A 20042-nucleotide genomic window follows, 5' to 3' on the forward strand; every position below is an offset into this window, starting at 1 on the left:
GCCCTTTAAGGCCATGATTTTACCTGTGATTTAGGATCTTGATAAGGCATTGAAGTTCATTGTTAGTTTATTCAAAAATTGATATTTGAACTGTTACTTAATAAAGGTCAGTACTACAGATGTAGTATTGTATTTTTTTAATTTTTATTTTTTATAGACATGGAGTCTCACTGTGTTGCCCAAGCTGGCCTCAAACTCTTGGCCTCAAGCAATCTTCTTGCCTTGGCCTCCCAAAATGCTGGGACATTACCAGCATGAGCCACCATGCCCAACCTCTAAAAGTAGTATTTTATAATTATCGTATAGTTCTTAAAATCTTTGTGTTTGGTACTTGATCTTTGGAGCCAATTCCATAAAGAGGGCAGAAATATGTAAAAGTTATTACTGGGAGAATTAAGAAACTTATCTCTGTAGTCAAATATGTACTATTAGACTAAGAGATCTAGAATATCTGGGTCTGCCTATGAATTTGAAGATTTAAGTACTTATTATTTTTGAAATGAGGAATCACTCCCGTTACCCACGTTGGAGTGCAGTGGCACGAACACAGTTCACTGCAACCTCGACTTCCCAAGGCCAGGTGATTCTCGCATCTCAGCCTCCCAAGTAGCTGGGACTACAGGTGCATACCACCATGCCCAGCTAATTGTTTGTATTTTTAGTAGATACTCAGTTTCACCATGTTTCTAGGCTGGTCTCGAACTCCTGAGCTCAAGAGTTCCACCTGCCTTGGCCTCCTAAAGTATTGAGATTACAGGCATGAGCCACTGTACCTAGCCAGGCCTTATTATTTTAGTAATTTTTTAAATTATACTTTAAGTTCTAGGGTACATGTGCACAACGTGCAGGTTGGTTACATACGTATACATGTGCCATGTTGGTGTGCTGCACCCATTAACTCGTCATTTACATTAGGTATATCTCCTAATGCTATCCCTCCCCCATTCCCCCCACAACAGGCCCTGGTATGTGATGTTCCCCTGCCTGTGTCCAAGTGTTCTCATTGTTCAATTCCCACCTATGAGAGAGAATATGTGGTGTTGGGTTTTTTGTCCTTGCAATAGTTTGCTGAGAATGATGGTTTCCAGCTTCATCCATGTCCCCAGAGAGGACATGAACTCATCCTTTTTTATGGCTGCATAGTATTCCATGGTGTATATGTGCCACATTTTCTTAATCCATTCTATCATTGATGGACATTTGGGTTGGTTCCAAGTCTTTGCTATTGTGAATAGTGCCGCAATAAACATACATGTGCGTGTGTCTTTATAGCAGCATGATTTATAATCCTTTGGGTATATACCCAGTAATGGGATGGCAGGGTCAAATGGCATTTCTAGTTCTAGATCCTCAAGGAATCGCCACACTGACTTCCACAATGGTTGAACTAGTTTACAGTCCCACCAACAGTGTGAAAGTGTTCCTATGTCTCCACATCCTCTCCAGCACCTGTTGTTTCCTGACTTTTTAATGATCACCATTCTAACTGGTGTGACATGGTATCTCATTGTGGTTTTGATTTGCATTTCTCTGATGGCCAGTGATGATGAGCATTTTTTCATGTGTCTGTTGGCTGCATAAATGTCTTCTTTTGAGAAGTGTCTGTTCATATCCTTTGCCCACTTTTTGATGGGGTTGTTTGTATTTTTCTTGTAAATTTGTTTGAGTTCTTTGTAGATTCTGGATATTATCCCTTTGTCAGATGAGTAGATTGCAAAAATTTTCTCCCATTCCGTAGGTTGCCTGTTCACTCTGATGGTAGTTTCTTTTGCTGTGCAGAACCTCCTTACTTTAATTCTATCCCATTTGTCAATTTTGGCTTTTGTTGCCATTGCTTTTGGTGTTTTAGACATGAAGTCCTTGCCCATGCCTATGTCCTGAATGGTATTGCCTAGGTTTTCTTGTAGGGTTTTTATGGTTTTAGGTCTGACATTTAAGTCTTTAATCCATCCTGAGTTAATTTTTGTATAAGGTGTAAGGAAGGGATTCAGTTTCAGCTTTCTACATATGGCTAGCCAGTTTTCCCAGCACCATTTATTAAATAGGAAATCCTTTCCCCATTTCTTGTTTTTGTCAGGTTTGTCAAAGATAAGATGGTTATAGATGTGTGGTATTATTTCTGAGGGCTCTGTTCTGTTCCATTGATCTATATCTCTGTTGTGGTACCAGTACCATGCTGTTTTGGTTACTGTAGCCTTGTCATATAGTTTGAAGTCAGACAGCATGATGCTTCCAGCTTTGTTTTTTGGCTTAGGATTGACTTGGCACTGCGGGCTCTTTTTTGGTTCCATATGAACTTTCAAGTAGTTTTTTCCAATTCTGTGAAGAAAGTCATTGGTAGCTTGATGGGGATGGCATTGAATCTTTAAATTACCTTGGGCAGTATGGCCATTTTCACGAATTGATTCTTCCTATCCATGAGCATGGAATGTTCCTCCATTTGTTTGTGTCCTCTTATTTCATTGAGCAGTGGTTTGTAGTTCTCCTTGAAGAGGTCCTTCACGTCCTTTGTAAGTTGGATTCCTAGGTATTTTATTCTCTTTGAAGCAATTGTGAGTGGGAGTTCACTCATCATTTGGCTCTCTGTTAGTCTGTTATTGTTGTATAAGAATGCTTGTGATTTTTGCACATTGATTTTGTATCCTGAGACTTTGCTGAAGTTGCTTATCAGCTTAAGGAGATTTTGGGCTGAGATGATGGGGTTTTCTAAATATACAGTCATGTCATCTGCAAACAGGGACAATTTGACTTCCTCTTTTGCTAACTGAATACCCTTTATTTCTTTCTCCTGCCTGATTGCCCTGGCCAGAACTTCCAACACTGTGTTGAATAGGAGTGATGAGAGAAGGTATCTCTGTCTTATGCCAGTTTTCAAAGGGAATGCTTCTAGTTTTTGCCCATTCAGTATGATATTGGCTGTGGGTTTGTCATAAATAGCTCTTATTATTTTTAGATACGTCCCATCAATAACTAATTTGTTGAGAGTTTTTAGCATGAAGGGCTGTTGAATTTTGTCAAAGGCCTTTTCTGCATCTATTGAGATAATCATGTGGTTTTTGTCATTGGTTCTGTTTATTAGACGGATTACATTTATTGATTTGCGTGTGTTGAACTAGCCTTGCATCCCAGGGATGAAGCCGACCTGATCGTGGTGGATAAGCTTTTTGATGTGCTGCTGGATTCAGTTTGCCAGTGTTTTATCGAGGATTTTTGCATCAATGTTCATCAGGGATATTGGTCTAAAATTCTCTTTTTTTGTTGTGTCTCTGCCAGGCTTTGGTTTCAGGATGGTGCTGGCCTCATTAAATGAGTTAGGGAGGATTCCCTCTTTTTCTATTGATTGGAATAGTTTCAGAAGGAATGGTACCAGCTCCTCCTTGTACCTCGTAGAATTTGGCTGTGAATCTGTCTGGTCCTAGACTTTTTTTGGTTGGTAGGCTATTAATTATTGCCTCAATTTCAGAGCCCATTATTGGTCTATTCAGAGATTCAACTTCTTCCTGGTTTAGTCTTGGGAGAGTGTATGTGTCGAGGAATTTAGCCATTTCTTCTAGATTTTCTAGTTTATTTGTGTAGAGATGTTTATAGTATTCTCTGATGGTAGTTTGTATTTCTGAGGGATCGGTGGTGATATCCCCCGTATCATTTTTTATTGCGTCTATTTGATTCTTCTCTCTTTTCTTCTTTATTAGTATTGCTAGTGGTTTATCAATTTTGTTAATCTTTTCAAAAAACCAGCTCCTGGATTCATTGATTTTTTGAAGGAATTTTGTGTCTCTATTTCCTTCAGTTCTGCTCTGATTTTAGTTATTTCTTGCCTTCTGCTAGCTTTTGAATGTGTTTGCTCTTGCTTCTCTTGTTCTTTTAATTGGGATGGTAGGATGTCAGTTTTAGATCTTTCCTGCTTTCTCTTGTGGGCATTTAGTGCTATAAATTTCCCTCTACACACTGCTTTAAATGTGTCCCAGAGATTCTGGTATGTTGCGTCTTTGTTCTCATTGGTTTCAAAGAACATCTTTCTTTCTGCCTTCATTTTGTTATGTACCCAGTAGTCATTCAGGATAGGTTGTTCAGTTTCCATGTAGTTGAACAGTTTTTAGTGAGTTTCTTAATCCTGAGTTCTAGTTTCATTGCACTGTGGTCTGAGAGACAGTTTGTTATAATTTCTGTGCTTTTACATTTGCAGAGGAGTGCTTTACTTCCAACTGTGTGGTGGTCAGTTTTGGAATAAGTGTGATATGGTGCTGAGACAATTGTATGTTCTGTTGATTTGGGGCGGCAAGTTCTGTAGATGTCTGTTAGGTCCGCTTGGTGCAGAGCTGAGTTCAATTCCTGCATATCCTTGTTAACTTTATGTCTCGTTGATCTGTCTAATGTTGATAGTGGGGTGTTAAAGTCTCCCATTATTATTGTGTGGGAGTCTAAGTCTCTTTATAGGTCTCTAAGGACTTGCTTTATGAATCTGGGTGCTCCTGTAGAGGGTGCATATATATTTAGAATAGTTAGCTCTTCTTGTTGAATTGATCCTTTTACCATTATGTAATGGCCTTCTTTGTCTCTTTTGATCTTTGTTGAAGTCTGTTTTATCAGAGACTAGGATTGCAACCCCTGCCTTTTTTTGTTTTCCATTTGCTTGGTACATCTCCTCCATCCCTTTATTGTGAGCCTATGTGTGTCTCTGCACGTGAGATGGGTCTCCTGAATACAGCACACTAATGGGTCTTGACTCTTTATCCAGTTTGCCAGTCTGTGTCTTTTAATTCAGCATTTAGCCCATTTACATGTAAGGTTAATATTGTTATGTGTGACTTTGATCCTGTCATTATGATGTGGACTGGTTATTTTGCTTGTTAGTTGATGCAGTTTCTTCCTAGCATTGATGGTCTTTACAATTTGGCATGTTGTTGTAGTGGCTGGTACCTGTTGTTCCTTTCCATGTTTAGTGCTTCCTTCAGGAGCTCTTTTAGGGCAGGCCTGGTGGTGACAAAATCTCTCAGCATTTGCTTGTCTGTAAAGGATTTTATTTCTCCTTCACTTATGAAGCTTAGTTTGGCTGGATATGAAATTCTGGGTTGAAAATTCTTTTCTTTAAGAATGTTGAATATTGGCCCCCACTGTCTTCTGGCTTGTAGAGTTTCTGCCAAGAGATCAGCTGTTAGTCTGATGGGCTTCCCTTTGTGGGTAACCCGACCTTTCTCTCTGGCTGCCCTTAACATTTTTTCTTCATTTCAACTTTGGTGAATCTGATGATTATGTGTCTTGGAGTTGCTCTTCTCGAAGAGTATCTTTGTGGCGTTCTCTGTATTTCCTGAAGCCGAATGTTGACCTGCCTTGCTAGATTGGGGAAGTTCTCCTGGATAATATCCTGCAGAGTGTTTTCCAACTTGGTTGCATTCTCCCTGTCACTTTTATGTACCCCAGTCAGACGTAGATTTGGTCTTATCACATAGTCTCATATTTCTTGGAGGCTTTGTTCGTTTCTTTTTACTTTTTTCTCTAAACTTCTCTTCTCATTTCATTTCATTCATTTGATCTTCAATCACTGATACCCTTTCTTCCAGTTGATCAAATCGGCTACTGAAGTTTGTGCATTCATCAAGTAGTTCTCGTGCTGTGGTTTTCAGCTCCATCAGGTCATTTAAGGATTTCTCTGCATTGGTTATTCTAGTTAGCCATTTGTCTAATCTTTTTTCAAGGTTTTTAACTTCTTTGCGACGGGTGCGAACTTCCTCCTTTAGCTTGGAGAAGTTTGATTGTCTGAAGCCTTCTCTCAACTCCTCAAAGTCATTCTCTGTCCAGCTTTGTTCCATTGCTGGTGAGGAGCTGCATCCCTTTGGAGGGGGAGAGGCGCTCTGATTTTTAGAATTGTCAGCTTTTCTGCTCTGTTTTTTCCCCATCTTTGTGGTTTTATTTACCTTTGGTCTTTGATGATGGTGACGTACAGATGGGGTTTTGGTGTGGATGTGCTTTCTGTTTGTTAGTTTTCCTTTTAACAGTCAGGACCCTCAGCTGCAGGTCTGTTGGAGTTTGCTGGAAGTCCACTCCAGACCCTGTTTGCCTGGGTATTGGCAGCGGAGGCTGCAGAACAGTGAATATTGCTGAACAGCAAATGTTGCTGCCTGATTGTTCCTCTGAAAGCTTCGTCTCAGAGGGGTACCAGGCCCTGTGAGGTATCAATCTGGCCCTACTGGAGGGTGTCTCCCAGTTAGGCTACTCGGGGGTCAGGGACCCACTTGAGGAGGCCGTCTGTCCATTCTCAGATCTCAAACTCCGTGCTGGGAGAACCATTACTCTCTTCAAAGCTGTCAGACAGGGACATTTAAGTCTGCAGAGGTTTCTGCTGCCTTTTTTTCAGCTGTGCCCTGTCCCCAGAGGTGGAGTCTATAGAGGCAGGCAGGTCTCCTTGAGCTGAGGTGGGCTCCACCCAGTTCTGGCTTCCCAGCTGCTTTGTCTACCTACTCAAGCCTCAGCAATGGTGACGCCCCTCCCCCACCCTTGCTGCCTCCTTGCAGTTCGATCTCAGACTGCTGTGCTAGCAAAGAGTGAAGCTCCTTGGGCGTGGGACCCTCTGAGCCAGGTGCAGGAGATAATCTCCTGGTGTGCCATTTGCTAAGACTGTTGGAAAAGCATGGTATTAGGGTGGGAGTGACCTGATTTTCCAGGTGCCGTCCGTCACCACTTCCCTTGGCTAGGAAGGGGAATTCCCTGACCCCTTGTGCTTCCCAGGTGAGACGATGCCTCACCCTGCTTCAGCTCATGCTCAGTGGGCTGCACCCACTGTCCTGCCCCCACTGTCTGACAAGCCCCCGTGAGATGAATCTGGTACCTCAGTTGGAAATGCAGAAATCACCCAACTCCTGTGTTGCTCACGCTGGAGCTGTTCCTATTCGGTCATCTTGGAATCCTCCTCTTCTTTTTGAAACGGAGTCTTGCTCTGTCTCCCAGGCTGGAGTGCAGTGGGGCAGTCTCGGCTCACTGCAAGCTCAGCCCCCCAGGTTCACGCCGTTCTCCTGCCTCAGCCTCATCAGTGGCTGGGATTACAGGCGCCCGCCACCATGCTGGGCTAATATTTTTGTATTTTTTAGTAGAGACGGGGTTTCACTGTGTTAGCCAGGATGGTCTCGATCTCCTGACGTCGTGATCTGCCCACCTCGGCCTCCCAAAGTGCTGAGATTACAGGTGTGAGCCACCATGCCCGGCCTTTTTTGGACAGGGTCTTGCTCCATTGCCCAGGCTGGAATGCAGTGGTGCGATCTTGGCTCACTGCAACCTCCATCTCTCGGGGTCAAACGTTTCTCATGGCTCAGCCTCCCAAGAAGCTGGGATTACAGGAATGTGCCACTGTGCCCAGCTAATTTTGGCATTTTTAATAGTGACGGGGTTTCGCCATGTTGGCCAGACTGATACTGAACTCAAGGCCTCAAGCATTCTGTCCACCTCAAGTAAATAGTTTTTGTGAGTATAAGAACTAGTTGTCACAATTGGAGCATTTAAAGTAGAGCCTGGAATATTACTTGAGGAAAATATTAAAGGCAATATTTGCATAAGGTGTTATTTGTACAAAAAGTGAAAAGTAAAAGCCTCATTTCACCTCTCCTCCACCTTTCTCCCTCTCCCTAGAAGACAACCACTAACAACTTTTGATGAATTTTTATTACGGAATATTCTTTTTCATTTTTTGAGACGGACTCTTGCTCTGTTGCCCAGGCTGCAGTGTAGTGGTGTGATCTCAGGTCATAGCAACCTCCGCCTCCTGGGTCAAGCAATTCTCCTGCCTCAGCCCCCTGAGTAGCTGGGATTACAGGCACCCACCACCACACCCAGGTCATTTTTTATATTTTTGGTAGAGACCAGGTTTCACCATGTTGGCGAAGCTGGTCTCAAACTCCTGACCTTGTGATCCACCTGCCTTGGCCTCCCAAAGTGCTGGGATTACAGGCGGGAGCCACCGTGCCTGGCCTTTCTCTACCTTTTATTTTAAAACATAGATTTGTTTTGGAGAAAATTGTTTACACTCCTTGAGTTCATTCTAGCCTTTACAGTTTAGCAGACACCAACATGATCCAGGTTTCATTTAATGTGATACTTAAATTTTTGCTTAGTTCTACTAATTAGGGATTATTTGCAGCAGCTCACTGGATTTGTACTTCAGTATACTCAATTTAACATTCATATCAAAAGTAACACCAAGGAGCTGGGCGTGGTCACTCATACCTGTAATCCCAACACTTTGGGAGGCTGAGGCAGGCAGATCACCTGAGGCCAGGAGTTCAAGACCAGCTTGGCTAACATGGTAAAACCCCGTCTCTACCAAAAATACGAAAAAAAATTAGTCGGGTGTGTTGGCAGGCGCCTGTAGACCCAGCTACTTGGGAGGCTGGGGCAGGAGAATTGCTTGAACCTGGAAGGCAGAGGTTGTAGTGAGCCAATATTACACCACTGCACTCCAGCCTGGGTGACAGAGTGAGACTCCATCTCAAAAAAAAAAAAAGTAGGTAATACCAAGGAACAAATACTTTTTTAGCTCAGTTGACTGTCTTGAATGCTTTTCTTGAGCTTGAGAAGGGAACTTCAGCTTCAGTCTTGATGCTAACAAACAAGTAGTCCATCTTAGAATTAGCTTATTAAAGAGGTTGATAGGTCAGTCTATTAAGTAAAAACTAATTGTTGTTGATATTAAGATACATATGTTACTAGTTGCTTTGACATTGTGGTGATTTTTTTTTTTTTTTGTGAGACAGAGTCTCGCTCTGTCGCCAAGCTGGAGTGCAGTGGTGTAATCAAGGCTCACTGCAACCTCTGCCTCTAGGGTTCAAGCAATTCTTCTGCCTCAGCCTCCTGAGTAGCTGGGATTACAGGCACGCGCCACCATGCCTGGCTAATTTTTGTATTTTTAGTAGAGACGGTGTTTCACCATGTTGGCCAGGCTGGTCTTGAACTCCTGACCTCCTCGTGATCCACCTGCCTTGGCCTCCCAAGGTGCTGGGATTACAGGCGTGAGGCACTGCACCCAGCCAACATTTTTTTTTTTAATTGTGGATCAGTTTAAAATTTGCTTGTTATCAAAATTTGTTATAAATTAAGATATTTTTATTTTTTTTATTTTTTTATTTTTTTTATTTATTTATTTTTTTGAGACGGAGTCTCGCTCTTTCACTCAGGCTGGAGTGCAGTGGCGCGATCTTGGCTCACTGCAGGCTCCGCCCCCCGGGGTTCACGCCATTCTCCTGCCTCAGCCTCCCTTGTAGCTGGGACTATAGGCGCCTGCCACCTCGCCCGGCCAATTTTTTGTATTTTTAGTAGAGACGGGTTTTCACCGTGTTAGCCAGGATGGTCTCGATCTCCTGACCTCGTGATCTGCCCGCCTCGGCCTCCCAAAGTGCTGGGATTACAGGCGTGAGCCACCGCGCCCGGCAAGATATTTTTATTAACAGAGCTACAAATTACAGACATTTTATCATGTGAATGTTTTTCAGTGTTAAACATTTATGATTAAATAAATTATACTATATGACCTAGAATATGTAATTTAATCTCCTTTGCAGTAGATACATTAAATTTACTGTTTAAATCTGTTACCATTAATAATACTGGCAAACATTATGTTGGAAGTCTTTTACATCACAACATTGTTATGTGAATTTTTGACAGTAGAAACAAAAATACAGAAATACAATATATAAATATAGCTAAATACAGAATGGTGACTTTTTTCTCTTCAAGGGTAAAAAGACTTCTTTTCTCTTCTAGTGAAATAGACTGCATAAGCAGAAAAAGATTGGTTCGTTAGCTTTACAGTTTTGCCTAGAAATGATCTATAGATGCATTTCCCCCCCCCGCTACTTACCAAAAGTATAAAAAGGAAGTTAAAGGAAAGTTTCCTTATTGGTTACTACCATAAGAACGATGCTATATTCTATTTTAGCAAGTATTATTTTTGAGATGGAGTCTCACTGTGTTGCCCAGGCTGAAGTGCAGTGGTGTGATCTCGGCTCACAGCAAACTCCACCTCCTGGATTCATGCCATTCTCCTGCCTCAGCCTCCCAAGTAGCTGGGACTACAGGCGCCTGCCACCACTCCTGGCTACTTTTTTGTATTTTTAATAGAGGTGGGGTTTCACTGTGTTAGCCAGGATGGTCTCAATCTCCTGACCTCGTGATCCACCCACCTTGGCCTCCCAAAGCACTGGGAATACAGGCGTGAGCCACCGCGCCTGGCCAATATATATTTAAAGAATCCACAACAAACAAAGGTTGCTATAAAAAAGCTCTGTATGCACTGTAAGCATATAGGTTTTTTTCTTTTTTCATGTGTATTTTTAAACAGTGGAAGAGTCAACTGTGTTAGACTAAATTATGTTATTGGCTGGGTGCGATGGCTCACGCCTCTAATCCCAGCACTTTGGGAGGCCGAGGCAGTGGTGAAGTCAGGAGTTTGAGACCAGCCTGGCCAACATGGTGAAACCCCGTCTCTGCTAAAAATACAAAATTAGCCAGGCGTCGTGCCGCATGCCTGTACTCCCAGCTACTTGGGAGGCCGAGGCAGGAGAATCACTTGAACCTGGGAGGCGGAGGTTGCAGTGAGCTCAGATTGCACCATTGCCCTCCAGCCTGGGCAGCAAGAGTGAAACTCTGTCTCAAAAATAAAATAAAAATAAAATAAATAAAATAAAATATTATTGTATATGCTGCATTGAATGGAATCTTTATAATTATCGAAAAAGTTTGCGTCATAGCAATTTATCCTCATTGAAAACCTTGCAGCATCCTTTTATTTTGGAATATCCTGTCAACAGTCATACCGCCAGGACATGACTGTGTAACAATAAAATGTTCTCTTGCATTAAATTGAAGATATCTGTTCAATAAAAGACAAAAAAGAAAATGTAGGAAATGTACTTAGAGATGTTACTTTCTAAGTGCACAACACTGTGGACAATTCAAGGCATCATAATCTCCATCAATAACAATAACACAATTTTTGTCCTGCTGTTAAAATCCATCGTTATAGACAAAACTGGTGAAGATTGATTAGACAGATTCATCTAACAGTGATGTCCAAGCTGGCGTTGGCAACTAATGCATAACTGGTGGTCAGTAGAGAGTTTGAAAGATCTTCACTTTCTACTATTCTTTTCCAGGGGTCTTGAAGAGTTCTGTTCTAAAATATGTTGTTGAGTTGAGCTTCTCAGTTTGCTTTCTCATTCTCAAACTGATGACGTTTTTCCTCTAGTTCTTTGTATTGTGCTTAAATTCGTTTTTGCTCTTGGCACCGTTGAAGCTCAGTTTCAGAGCCCTTCAGTTTTTGAACTTTTTTTTTTTTTGAACTTCATCTTGAACACCTGCTTCGTCTCTGTCTCCATCTTCTTCATTTTAGCTACATGCTCTCTTCTTTCCTCTTCCATTTGTGCCAGAGGGCTCTTAGTAAGCTGCCCTTTATTCTTGTTGTTATCAACTCCTTTGTAAGTCAGCTGCCAGTTTCCTACTTCTTTGGTTTTCATAGTGGGCATTATCAGGAACATCTTTCAAGTCTTGTATGTGTGTTCCTATCAAGATATTCCTTAGAATTGTAAAATTACAGTGTTCAACATATTCAACATCCGCAACACCCCTAGGATACTGCCTTCCTCTGACTCTCTTGCCATTAACTTCAGTGGTAGTATTACTGGCTACCACAGCAAGTGGTAAACAGTCCTTTATCTTTTTTTTTTTTTTTTTTTTTTTTTTTTTGAGTCACAGTCTCGCTCTGTCACCCAGGCAAGCCTAGAATAGAATTTTAGTTCAACTTTAAACTTACAGAATTACTCATAGAATTACTTGGTCTGGTAATCTGGTGTGCAGTGACCGATAGCTCACTGCAACTTCTGCCTCCTGGCTTCAAGTGATTCTTGTGACTCAGCCTCCCAAGTAGCTGGGATTACAGGCACACGCCACCATGCCCAGCTAAATTTTGTATTTTTAGTAGAGATGGGGTTTCGTCATGTTGACTAGGCTGGTCTCGAACCTCTGGCCTTAAGTGATTTGCCTGCTCCGGCCTCCCATAGTGCTGGGATTACAGATATGAGCTGCTGCAGACAGCCAGTCCTGTATCTTTTTAAGAAGTTTATTTTCTTCATCATGTGTTTTTGGAAATTCATGTATTTAATTTTATGTTCTTAGATTTCTTTCATTATCTGTTTTGAAACTCTGGCATTTCTTTGATATCAGCATGTCTGCTTTGGCAATAAGTGGGAATGATACTCACTTTTCCAGCAAAAGCTTCATAAACTTAGTATCCAATGGTTTAAGTCCATGTCCTGAAGGAGCAATGAAGTATAAACAACACTGCACCCTGTTATCAGGCATCTGACATGTGTTTTATCATGATTCTGCATTTAGGTGGTCCACAATTTACTATCAGTGTAGTCAGTAACCAACAATTACTATTACCCATTGCAACTGTAAATCATGGGATATCAACTCTTGTGAGCAGCAGCTGAACACCACCTTCTTTGATTAAAACTTTGCATAGTTCCACCTGCACAGTCTTTTTAATTCTATGAGAAGGATCTGGATACTCTGGAGAAAACAAATCTGTGAGAAATAATGAGTTGATTAATGTAAAGTTTCCGAATCCAGATTTACCCACTACCATAAGTATGAATTCCAACCCTCTCTTCACTGATTTTCTGGATATTTGATTTGGGAGATTGGAAAATCCCACACTTCAGGCTTCTTCTGTTGAGCTACTGTGCTGCTGTTGATGCTTCTCTCCTCAGCAGCAGATCTCTTGCTGACTGACATCCCCTCCCCACTCCATGACTAGCCCCAGCTGGAAATCTTATTTAGAGGTTAAATAAAATGTGTTCCAGAGATTTAAAGATAAATGAAATATTATAAATTTGTTCAGACCCGTAGAATGTACAACACCAAGAATGAACCCTAAGGTAAACTATAGACTTTGCGTGATAGTGATGTGTTAGTGTAGATTCATCAATTGTAATAAATGTACCACTTTGGTAGTGGATATTGATAATGTGGGAGGCTATGTATATGTAGGATGGGGAATATGGCTGTACCTTTGAATTTTGCTCTGAACTTAAAACTACTCTAAAAAATAGTATTTAAAAAATCTCAAAATAGTCCAGGCGCAGTGACTCACGCCTGTAATCCCAGCACTTTGGGAGGCTGAGGCAGGTGGATCACAAGGTCGGGAGATCGAGACCATCTTGGACAACATGGTGAAACCCTGTCTCTACTGAAAATACAAAAATTAGCTGGGCGTGGTGGCGTGTGCCTGTAATCACAGCTACTCGGGAGGCTGAGGCAGGAGAATGGCTTGAACCAGGGAGTTTGCAGTAAGCCAAGATCGTGCCAGTGCACTCCAGCCTGGCAACAGAGCAAAACTCTGTCTCAAAAAAACAAAATCTCAAAATAAAATTAAAAAATGAAAGAGGAAGACTTTCAGGCAAACAAAATATAAATGTAATAGTAATAAAAATTTGAAACATGGATGTTTTATATGCTAGAAGGTAAAAACTTTAATTTTATAATTTTTTTTTCTCTTATAGACATTCCACTTCTTCCATCTATTACATCTCTGAGTCTAAATGAAAATGAAGAGAAGACTGGACCTTTTGTTGTACACTGGCTAAACAATAAAGAACTGCATTTTACTTTATCCATGGAAGTTTTTTTACAGCAACTTAGAAAAAGTTTTGAACAACCATCTTCTGAGGCCAGTGTAGAAGATTCTCATCAGGCAGATGTAAAATCTGATGAAGGTAAAACTTTAAGAAGAAAGAAAAATTTAAAGTTTTGTTCAAAATAGCAAACATTTTCATATTAGGGTAAAACTAGCTTCTTGTAATAAACTTCAAAATTGCAATGACATGATCCAAACATGGACTAGCTCATTTAATAATCTAATGTAGGTATTTCTGTTACAGGTGGCTTTCTTCCACCTGGTTATTTAAGGACTGGGGATTCTCATTCTTCTGGTTTTGTTAGCCCTTAGGACTTTCCTATATAAAGGACTGTCTGTAGACTAGTAGCATTGGTGTTACCCAGGAGCTTGTTAGAAGGCATGTCTCAAGGTCCACACAGACCCACCAAACCAGAATCTGCAATTTAATGAAATTTCCAGGTGATTTGTATGTACGTTAAAGTTTGAGAAGCGGTGGAACTAGAACATTAAATTTCTCTGGCTTTGGCCTTCAGTTGGTGTAGAGAGAGAGGCAGAGAGAAAGAAAGCATAGCTATTTTTCAACTACCTTCATTGACACGTATCACTTACACTGTCATTCAGCTGGCAAGAACTAGTCACAGGGTCAGTGTAGTTCCTGACTCTGCAGGCTTTATATACTGAGAAATGGGAAGTAAGAAACTGTGGTGGGCAGCTAGCCATCTGTGTGACAGTCTGTGGTTCATAAATGTGTTTGATTTTTTTTTTAAAGTTTTGTTTTAATTTGTTTAATTTTTAATTTCAAGATTGTTATGATCATTAGGGAAGAAAAATCAAACAGGTACCCAGAGTTATAAAGTTTCCACATTGTTAAGTCTGATAAGTATCCTTCCAGTTTGATTCTTTTCTTGTGCTCATACAAACATCTAAATACAGACACTTAAAAGTTGTACTATGGATGTTCATTTTTATACAGAAATAATGTTCTGCACTTTGTGTTTTTTTGTTTGTTTGTTTTTGTTTGTTTGTTTTTTTATGGGGTCTTGCTCTGTCACCCAGACTGGAGTGCAGTGGCGCAATCTTGGCTCACTGCATCCTCCACCTCCCGGGTTCAAGCAATTCTCCTGCCTCAGCCTCCTGAGTAGCTGGGATTACAGGCATCCGCCACCACGCCCGGCTAATTTTTGTGTTTTTAGTCGAGACAGGGCTTCACCATGTTTGCCAGGCTGGTCTCGAACTCCTGACCTCAGGTGATCCATCCACCTGGGCCTCCCAAAGTGCTGGGATTACAGGCGTGAAACACCATGCTCGGCCTGTGCTTTGTTTCAATTCAGTCAGTAATGGGCAGTTTTTCATTTCATTGTATTTAACGGCTGCTGAGTATTCCATGTCTAAGAGAAATGTCTAACAGGTCTTCTATTGATAGACATTCAAATTAATTTAAATTGTTTTTCATTATTCTAGGTACAATGACTTGTCTTTTTCTTTTTTGTGTGAGTTTTTCTATAATCTTGATTTCTATATGTGGAATTTCCAGGGAGTGTACCAATTTTAAATATCAATAACTTCTGACAAATTGCCCTCCAGAAATGTTTTACCAGTTTATACTTCCTCTAAGTGTATCTAAATATATGCTTTACATCCTTATCAACACTGCATGTTTTCATTATATTACTTTTTTTTTTTTGCCAGTCGAAAAGGGCACAATGGACGTCTTGTTTTACTTTGCATTTTCTTGATGCAAATTAAGCAGCATATCTTTTATTGTATTTTTGCCCTTCTGTGGCTTGCCTTTTAATACCCTTTATCTAATTTCCTGCTGATTTTTTTTTTCTTATTGATTTGTATATCTTGACCTACTTTTTAAATCTGGTAAGCAGTCAAAACTTAAAAAAAATGTATCTCTTCAGAGAAAGGCTCTATATTGCTAACCAGGAATTGGGGGATGGTGAGGGGACTGGGATTTTTGAAAGAGGAAAGAATATACATATTTACCTGTATTGATAAGTTGATATACAGTTTATTTTTTATTACTAAGGTGTTGAAGGAAACCTGGAAATTGGCACCATAAATGCATTCCCTTGAAATGGTTTTTTTAAGATGCCATACCAGTTACAAGTCCATACACCTAGAGGATAACTAATGTAGCATACTGAGGTTTGGATAAACCTGGGACTTTCGAGAAAGTACAAATTACACTCAAATAATATATTTTAAAAACTCAGTCCCAATTTTAATTCCAATTCCCTCTTTTTACCATGAGCAAAACTGAGGTACAGAAAAGTAGTGTGTGTTACTAAAGGTTAGCTGAGTGGTTAAGTATAGAACATCTGCATTGAGAAGCCAGTTTACTTTTTTTTCAGTTTAATATTAGGTATTCTACCAGTAATCCGCTGACTCAGTCCTGTATGGCTACTGATTACTCAGTGAACTTCAGTGACCTTGTATTTCTGGAGCAAAGTTACTTTTAATGCAGAGCCCATTTCTTATTAATATGAAAACTGTTATGTTTTTCATCTTGAATCCATTTATAAAGATGTTTATTTGTGTGTGTGTTTGTACTAATTGTATTACTTTTACTAAGGCATTTTATGTTCCTCACACTCAAGGCAAAGAAATAAAACATAATCTGAAGAAAAATATATACTTCTTCAAGATAAAAAGAGTCTTCTTCATTATGCAGATCTGGGCATATTGTACAATACTTAATGGCTCAAGGGGATCAAAGTACCAGTTTGATGCTGATCCACTAAATAGAATCTCATTCATATTTGATGACTGGACTAACTCTTTGGGGGCTGTGATAGATGGAACCATTCTGGTGATATCCCCAGATCTCACTGAATAAGAAAAGGCTGTACACTAGAATATGTAACAATTGATCTGGCTATAAATTATATCTATAGGCTCTTTATTATTATAAGATGGCGAAAGAGACCCCTTTCTTGAGCACATGGTTAATAAAAGTATTATTGTCGTCTATAGATTGATGGATTGATTTTGTGTTGTTACAATGAAGATAAGGTGCATATACCACTGTCAGATTAAGAAACTTCCATGGCTTGGCCAGGCGCAGTGGCTCACGCCTGTAATGCCAGTACTTTGGGAGGCCGAGGCAGGTGGATCACAAGGTCAGGAGTTCAAGACCAGCTTGACCAAGATGGTGAAACCCCGTCTCTACTAAAAAGTACAAAAATTAGCTGGGCGCGGTGGCAGGCACCTGTAATCCCAGCTCCTTGGGAGGCTGAGGTGGAATTGCTTGGACCCGGGCAGCAGAGGTTGCAGTGAGCTGAGATCACGCCACTCTACTCCAGCTTGGGCGAGAGTAAGACTCCGTCTCAAAAAAAAAAAAAAAAAAAAAAAAAAAAAAAAAAAAGAAACTTCCACAGTTTGTCTCAGTTGTTCAAATAATGGAGCAAGTCCCTTTTCTGGGTTGACAGTTAGTCCTATATTGGCATTGCTGCTGGCTATGAAACTCACCACCAAAGGTAAACGATTAAATTGAACTACTTGGTAGGTGTTATAGTAACAAATGATACTTTTATTTTTTGAAAGTCCAAGTTTTCTCCTTTCATCTATGCAAGGGCAAAAGTAGATAAGAAAGTATGCTCTGGAGCATTATCATTAAGCATTACGTTTACTGGTTTATAATAAAGTATACTGCAAAGGATACAGATAAAGAGATGTGTAGGGTGAGGTATGGCGGCAGGAGTATGGAGCTTCCATGCTCTCCTTAGGGGTGAAATCTCCATGTGTTCAGCTATCCAGAAGCTCGGTAATTCTTAATTTATAGTAATAACCTGTTTGTATTTACTTGGTTCATGAACTCTTTTGCTTATAGACACGGATGATGGTGTTGATGATTCCAAAATAAATCCCGAAAAGAAGGAATTAGGCTGTGATAAAATGGTACCAAACTCAACTTTTACGTCATTATCGTCAGCTGCCATTGATCATCAGATTGAAGTACTTCTGTCTGAATGGAGTAAAAATGCAGATATGCTATTTAGTATTCATCCCATGGATGGTTCTTTGCTAGTTTGGCATGTGGATTGGCTGGATGAATACCAGCCTGGTATGTTTCGTCAAGTACAGGTACTACTATTATTTCTGGAGAGCTACTTCCTTGTTTATGTGGGTACTGTTTTCTAATACCTCTTTATATAATTTTATATGTCCTAACACTTGGCTTTCTTAATTCTAGGTGTCCTTTGTTTCCAGAATTCCAGTAGCTTTCCCCACAGGTGATGCAAACTCTCTCTGTAAAAGCATAATGATGTATGCCTGTACCAAGAATGTTGACTTGGCTATTCAGCAGGGGAAACAAAAACCTTCTGGCCTCACCCGTTCCACATCAATGCTTATTTCTTCCGGTCACAATAAATCATCTAATAGTTTAAAATTAAGTATTTTTACCCCTAATGTTATGATGATTTCAAAACACGCCGATGGTTCTCTGAATCAGTGGCTGGTCAGTTTTGCCGAGGAATCTGCTTTTTCTACTGTTCTCAGTATTTCCCACAAATCCAGATATTGTGGTCATCGTTTTCATCTTAATGATTTAGCTTGCCACTCAGTATTACCATTATTGCTGACAACATCACACCATAATGCATTAAGGACACCAGATGTTGATAACCCAAAGCAACCTTTTGATTCTCTAAATGTTGAAGAATGCGCTTTGACACAACAAAATAAAAGCACTGTTGACGTGGCATTTCAGGATCCCAGTGCAGTTTACAGTGAGCTTATTCTTTGGAGGGTTGACCCAGTTGGGCCATTGTCTTTTTCTGGAGGAGTTTCTGAGCTTGCCCGGATTAATTCTCTTCATGTTTCTGCCTTTTCCAATGTGGCATGGCTGCCCACTCTTATACCCAGTTATTGTCTGGGTAAGTATTCTGGTTTTTATTACAGTAATTTGGATTTGCTGACATTATCATTAAAGGGTGAAATTTTAATATTTGTAAATACTTTCTAGGTGCATACTGCAACTCTCCTAGTGCATGCTTTGTAGCCAGTGATGGACAATATCTGAGATTATATGAAGCAGTTATTGATGCTAAGAAACTTTTATCTGAGCTTTCTAACCCTGAAATTTCTGTAAGTAATGTCTTTTAAAACAGCTTAAGTATATAATATTATGTTTTTAGATAGTTTATATTTATTGGGCATGTTCTACAATTGTGACCTATAATTTGTAATAAGGATTCGTATCTGTTTTATTTTTTCACATTTGTATTGTACTCTTGTAATGATTCAAAGCTCCTTTAAAAGGAAATCATTTTTTTCACTCTTTGAAAGAAAGTAGAGTCTAGTCTCCTGTAATATGTTTCTATAACACTTCTTTCCTCATAGATAAATGAGGACTACTGACAGTATAATGTAGAAGTTATATCGGCCCCCCTGCAATTATTTTATAGGCAGGAGGAGCTGGAACAGCAGGAATAGAATTTTAATCTTAAACATGAAAAGAAAGAGGCCTTAGCTTGGTTACAGTTCAGGCAAGAGTTCTTTCAGTATTGTTTTAAGGCTTTTGCCTTATGACAGGCCACATTTGTTCTCATACCCACCTAATAGCAGCCTTCTAACTGCATTGTCTTGGAACATCCAACAAGCAAGCATTTCCACTTTTCTGGTTTTGGCGATTTTTCTTTTGGTATCCCCAGAGGCAGCCTTCAGCTGTACCAAGCTTTCTATTTAGGAGATTCAAGCCATCTTCGTGACTACTAATTAATGTATTTGTTAATGCTCGGCTTACAGAGTTGCATAAATGTCAGTGATCTGTTCCAATCCTGTTCTTTTCTGTAAGTTAATTTTAATGCATAATTTTGTGGAACACAAGGTTTTCCAAAACATGTATATAGTATTACAGTAGAAATGTATATATTTTGGGGGGGGTCTTCTATTTATCAGGCATTTTTAAGTAATGGGAATTTCGATGTGAAGAAAAAGGTAAAAATTTGTATCATAGAGCTTATATTCTGGTGAAGGGAGATAGGAAGAAAACAGATAAAAATTTATTAATTAAAAATACTATGGATAGAAACAGTGTTGCAGAGAATTAGGAATTGCCAAGTAAGTTGCTGGTCAGGGAAAATTTCACAGAAAAAGTACCATTTGAGTAAAGATCTGAAGGAGATGTGGGAACTAACTATGTAGATATTTATTAAAGGGAGAGTGATTTGGGAAAAGGGACAGCTAGTTCAGAGATCCCAAGGCCAGAGCATGTTTGGTATGTGATAAGGTTTGGCTCTGTGTCCCACCCAAATCTCATCTTGAATTATACTCCCCACATGTTGAGGGAGGGACCTGGTGGGAGGTGATTGGATAATGGGGGCAGTTCTCCCATCCTGTTCTCATGATAGTGAGGGAGTTCTCA

At 40.1% G+C, this 20042-nt stretch overlaps 1 protein-coding gene and 1 pseudogene across 8 annotated transcripts in view; one reads left to right on the plus strand and one right to left on the minus strand.

The window, feature by feature from the left end:
* Positions 1–20042, plus strand: part of DMXL1 (Dmx like 1) — a 185086-nt gene that overhangs the window by 50399 nt on the left and 114645 nt on the right. For 6 of the 8 annotated variants that reach the window (XM_055298757.2, XM_055298758.2, XM_055298759.2 and 3 more), the window contains 4 exons: positions 13551–13763; positions 17505–17758; positions 17868–18552; positions 18642–18763. In XM_055298757.2, coding sequence (XP_055154732.1) covers positions 13551–13763; positions 17505–17758; positions 17868–18552; positions 18642–18763 — 1274 coding nt within the window. The remainder of the gene's footprint in view (positions 1–13550; positions 13764–17504; positions 17759–17867; positions 18553–18641; positions 18764–20042) is intronic. The other 2 variants (XM_055298763.2, XM_055298762.2) reach the window with 2 other exon arrangements.
* On the minus strand, positions 10971–12783 carry LOC129493077 (septin-7-like; annotated as a pseudogene).

This window comes from Symphalangus syndactylus, chromosome 11 (assembly GCF_028878055.3).
Source record: "Symphalangus syndactylus isolate Jambi chromosome 11, NHGRI_mSymSyn1-v2.1_pri, whole genome shotgun sequence".
Classification (NCBI taxonomy): Eukaryota; Metazoa; Chordata; class Mammalia; order Primates; family Hylobatidae; genus Symphalangus; species Symphalangus syndactylus.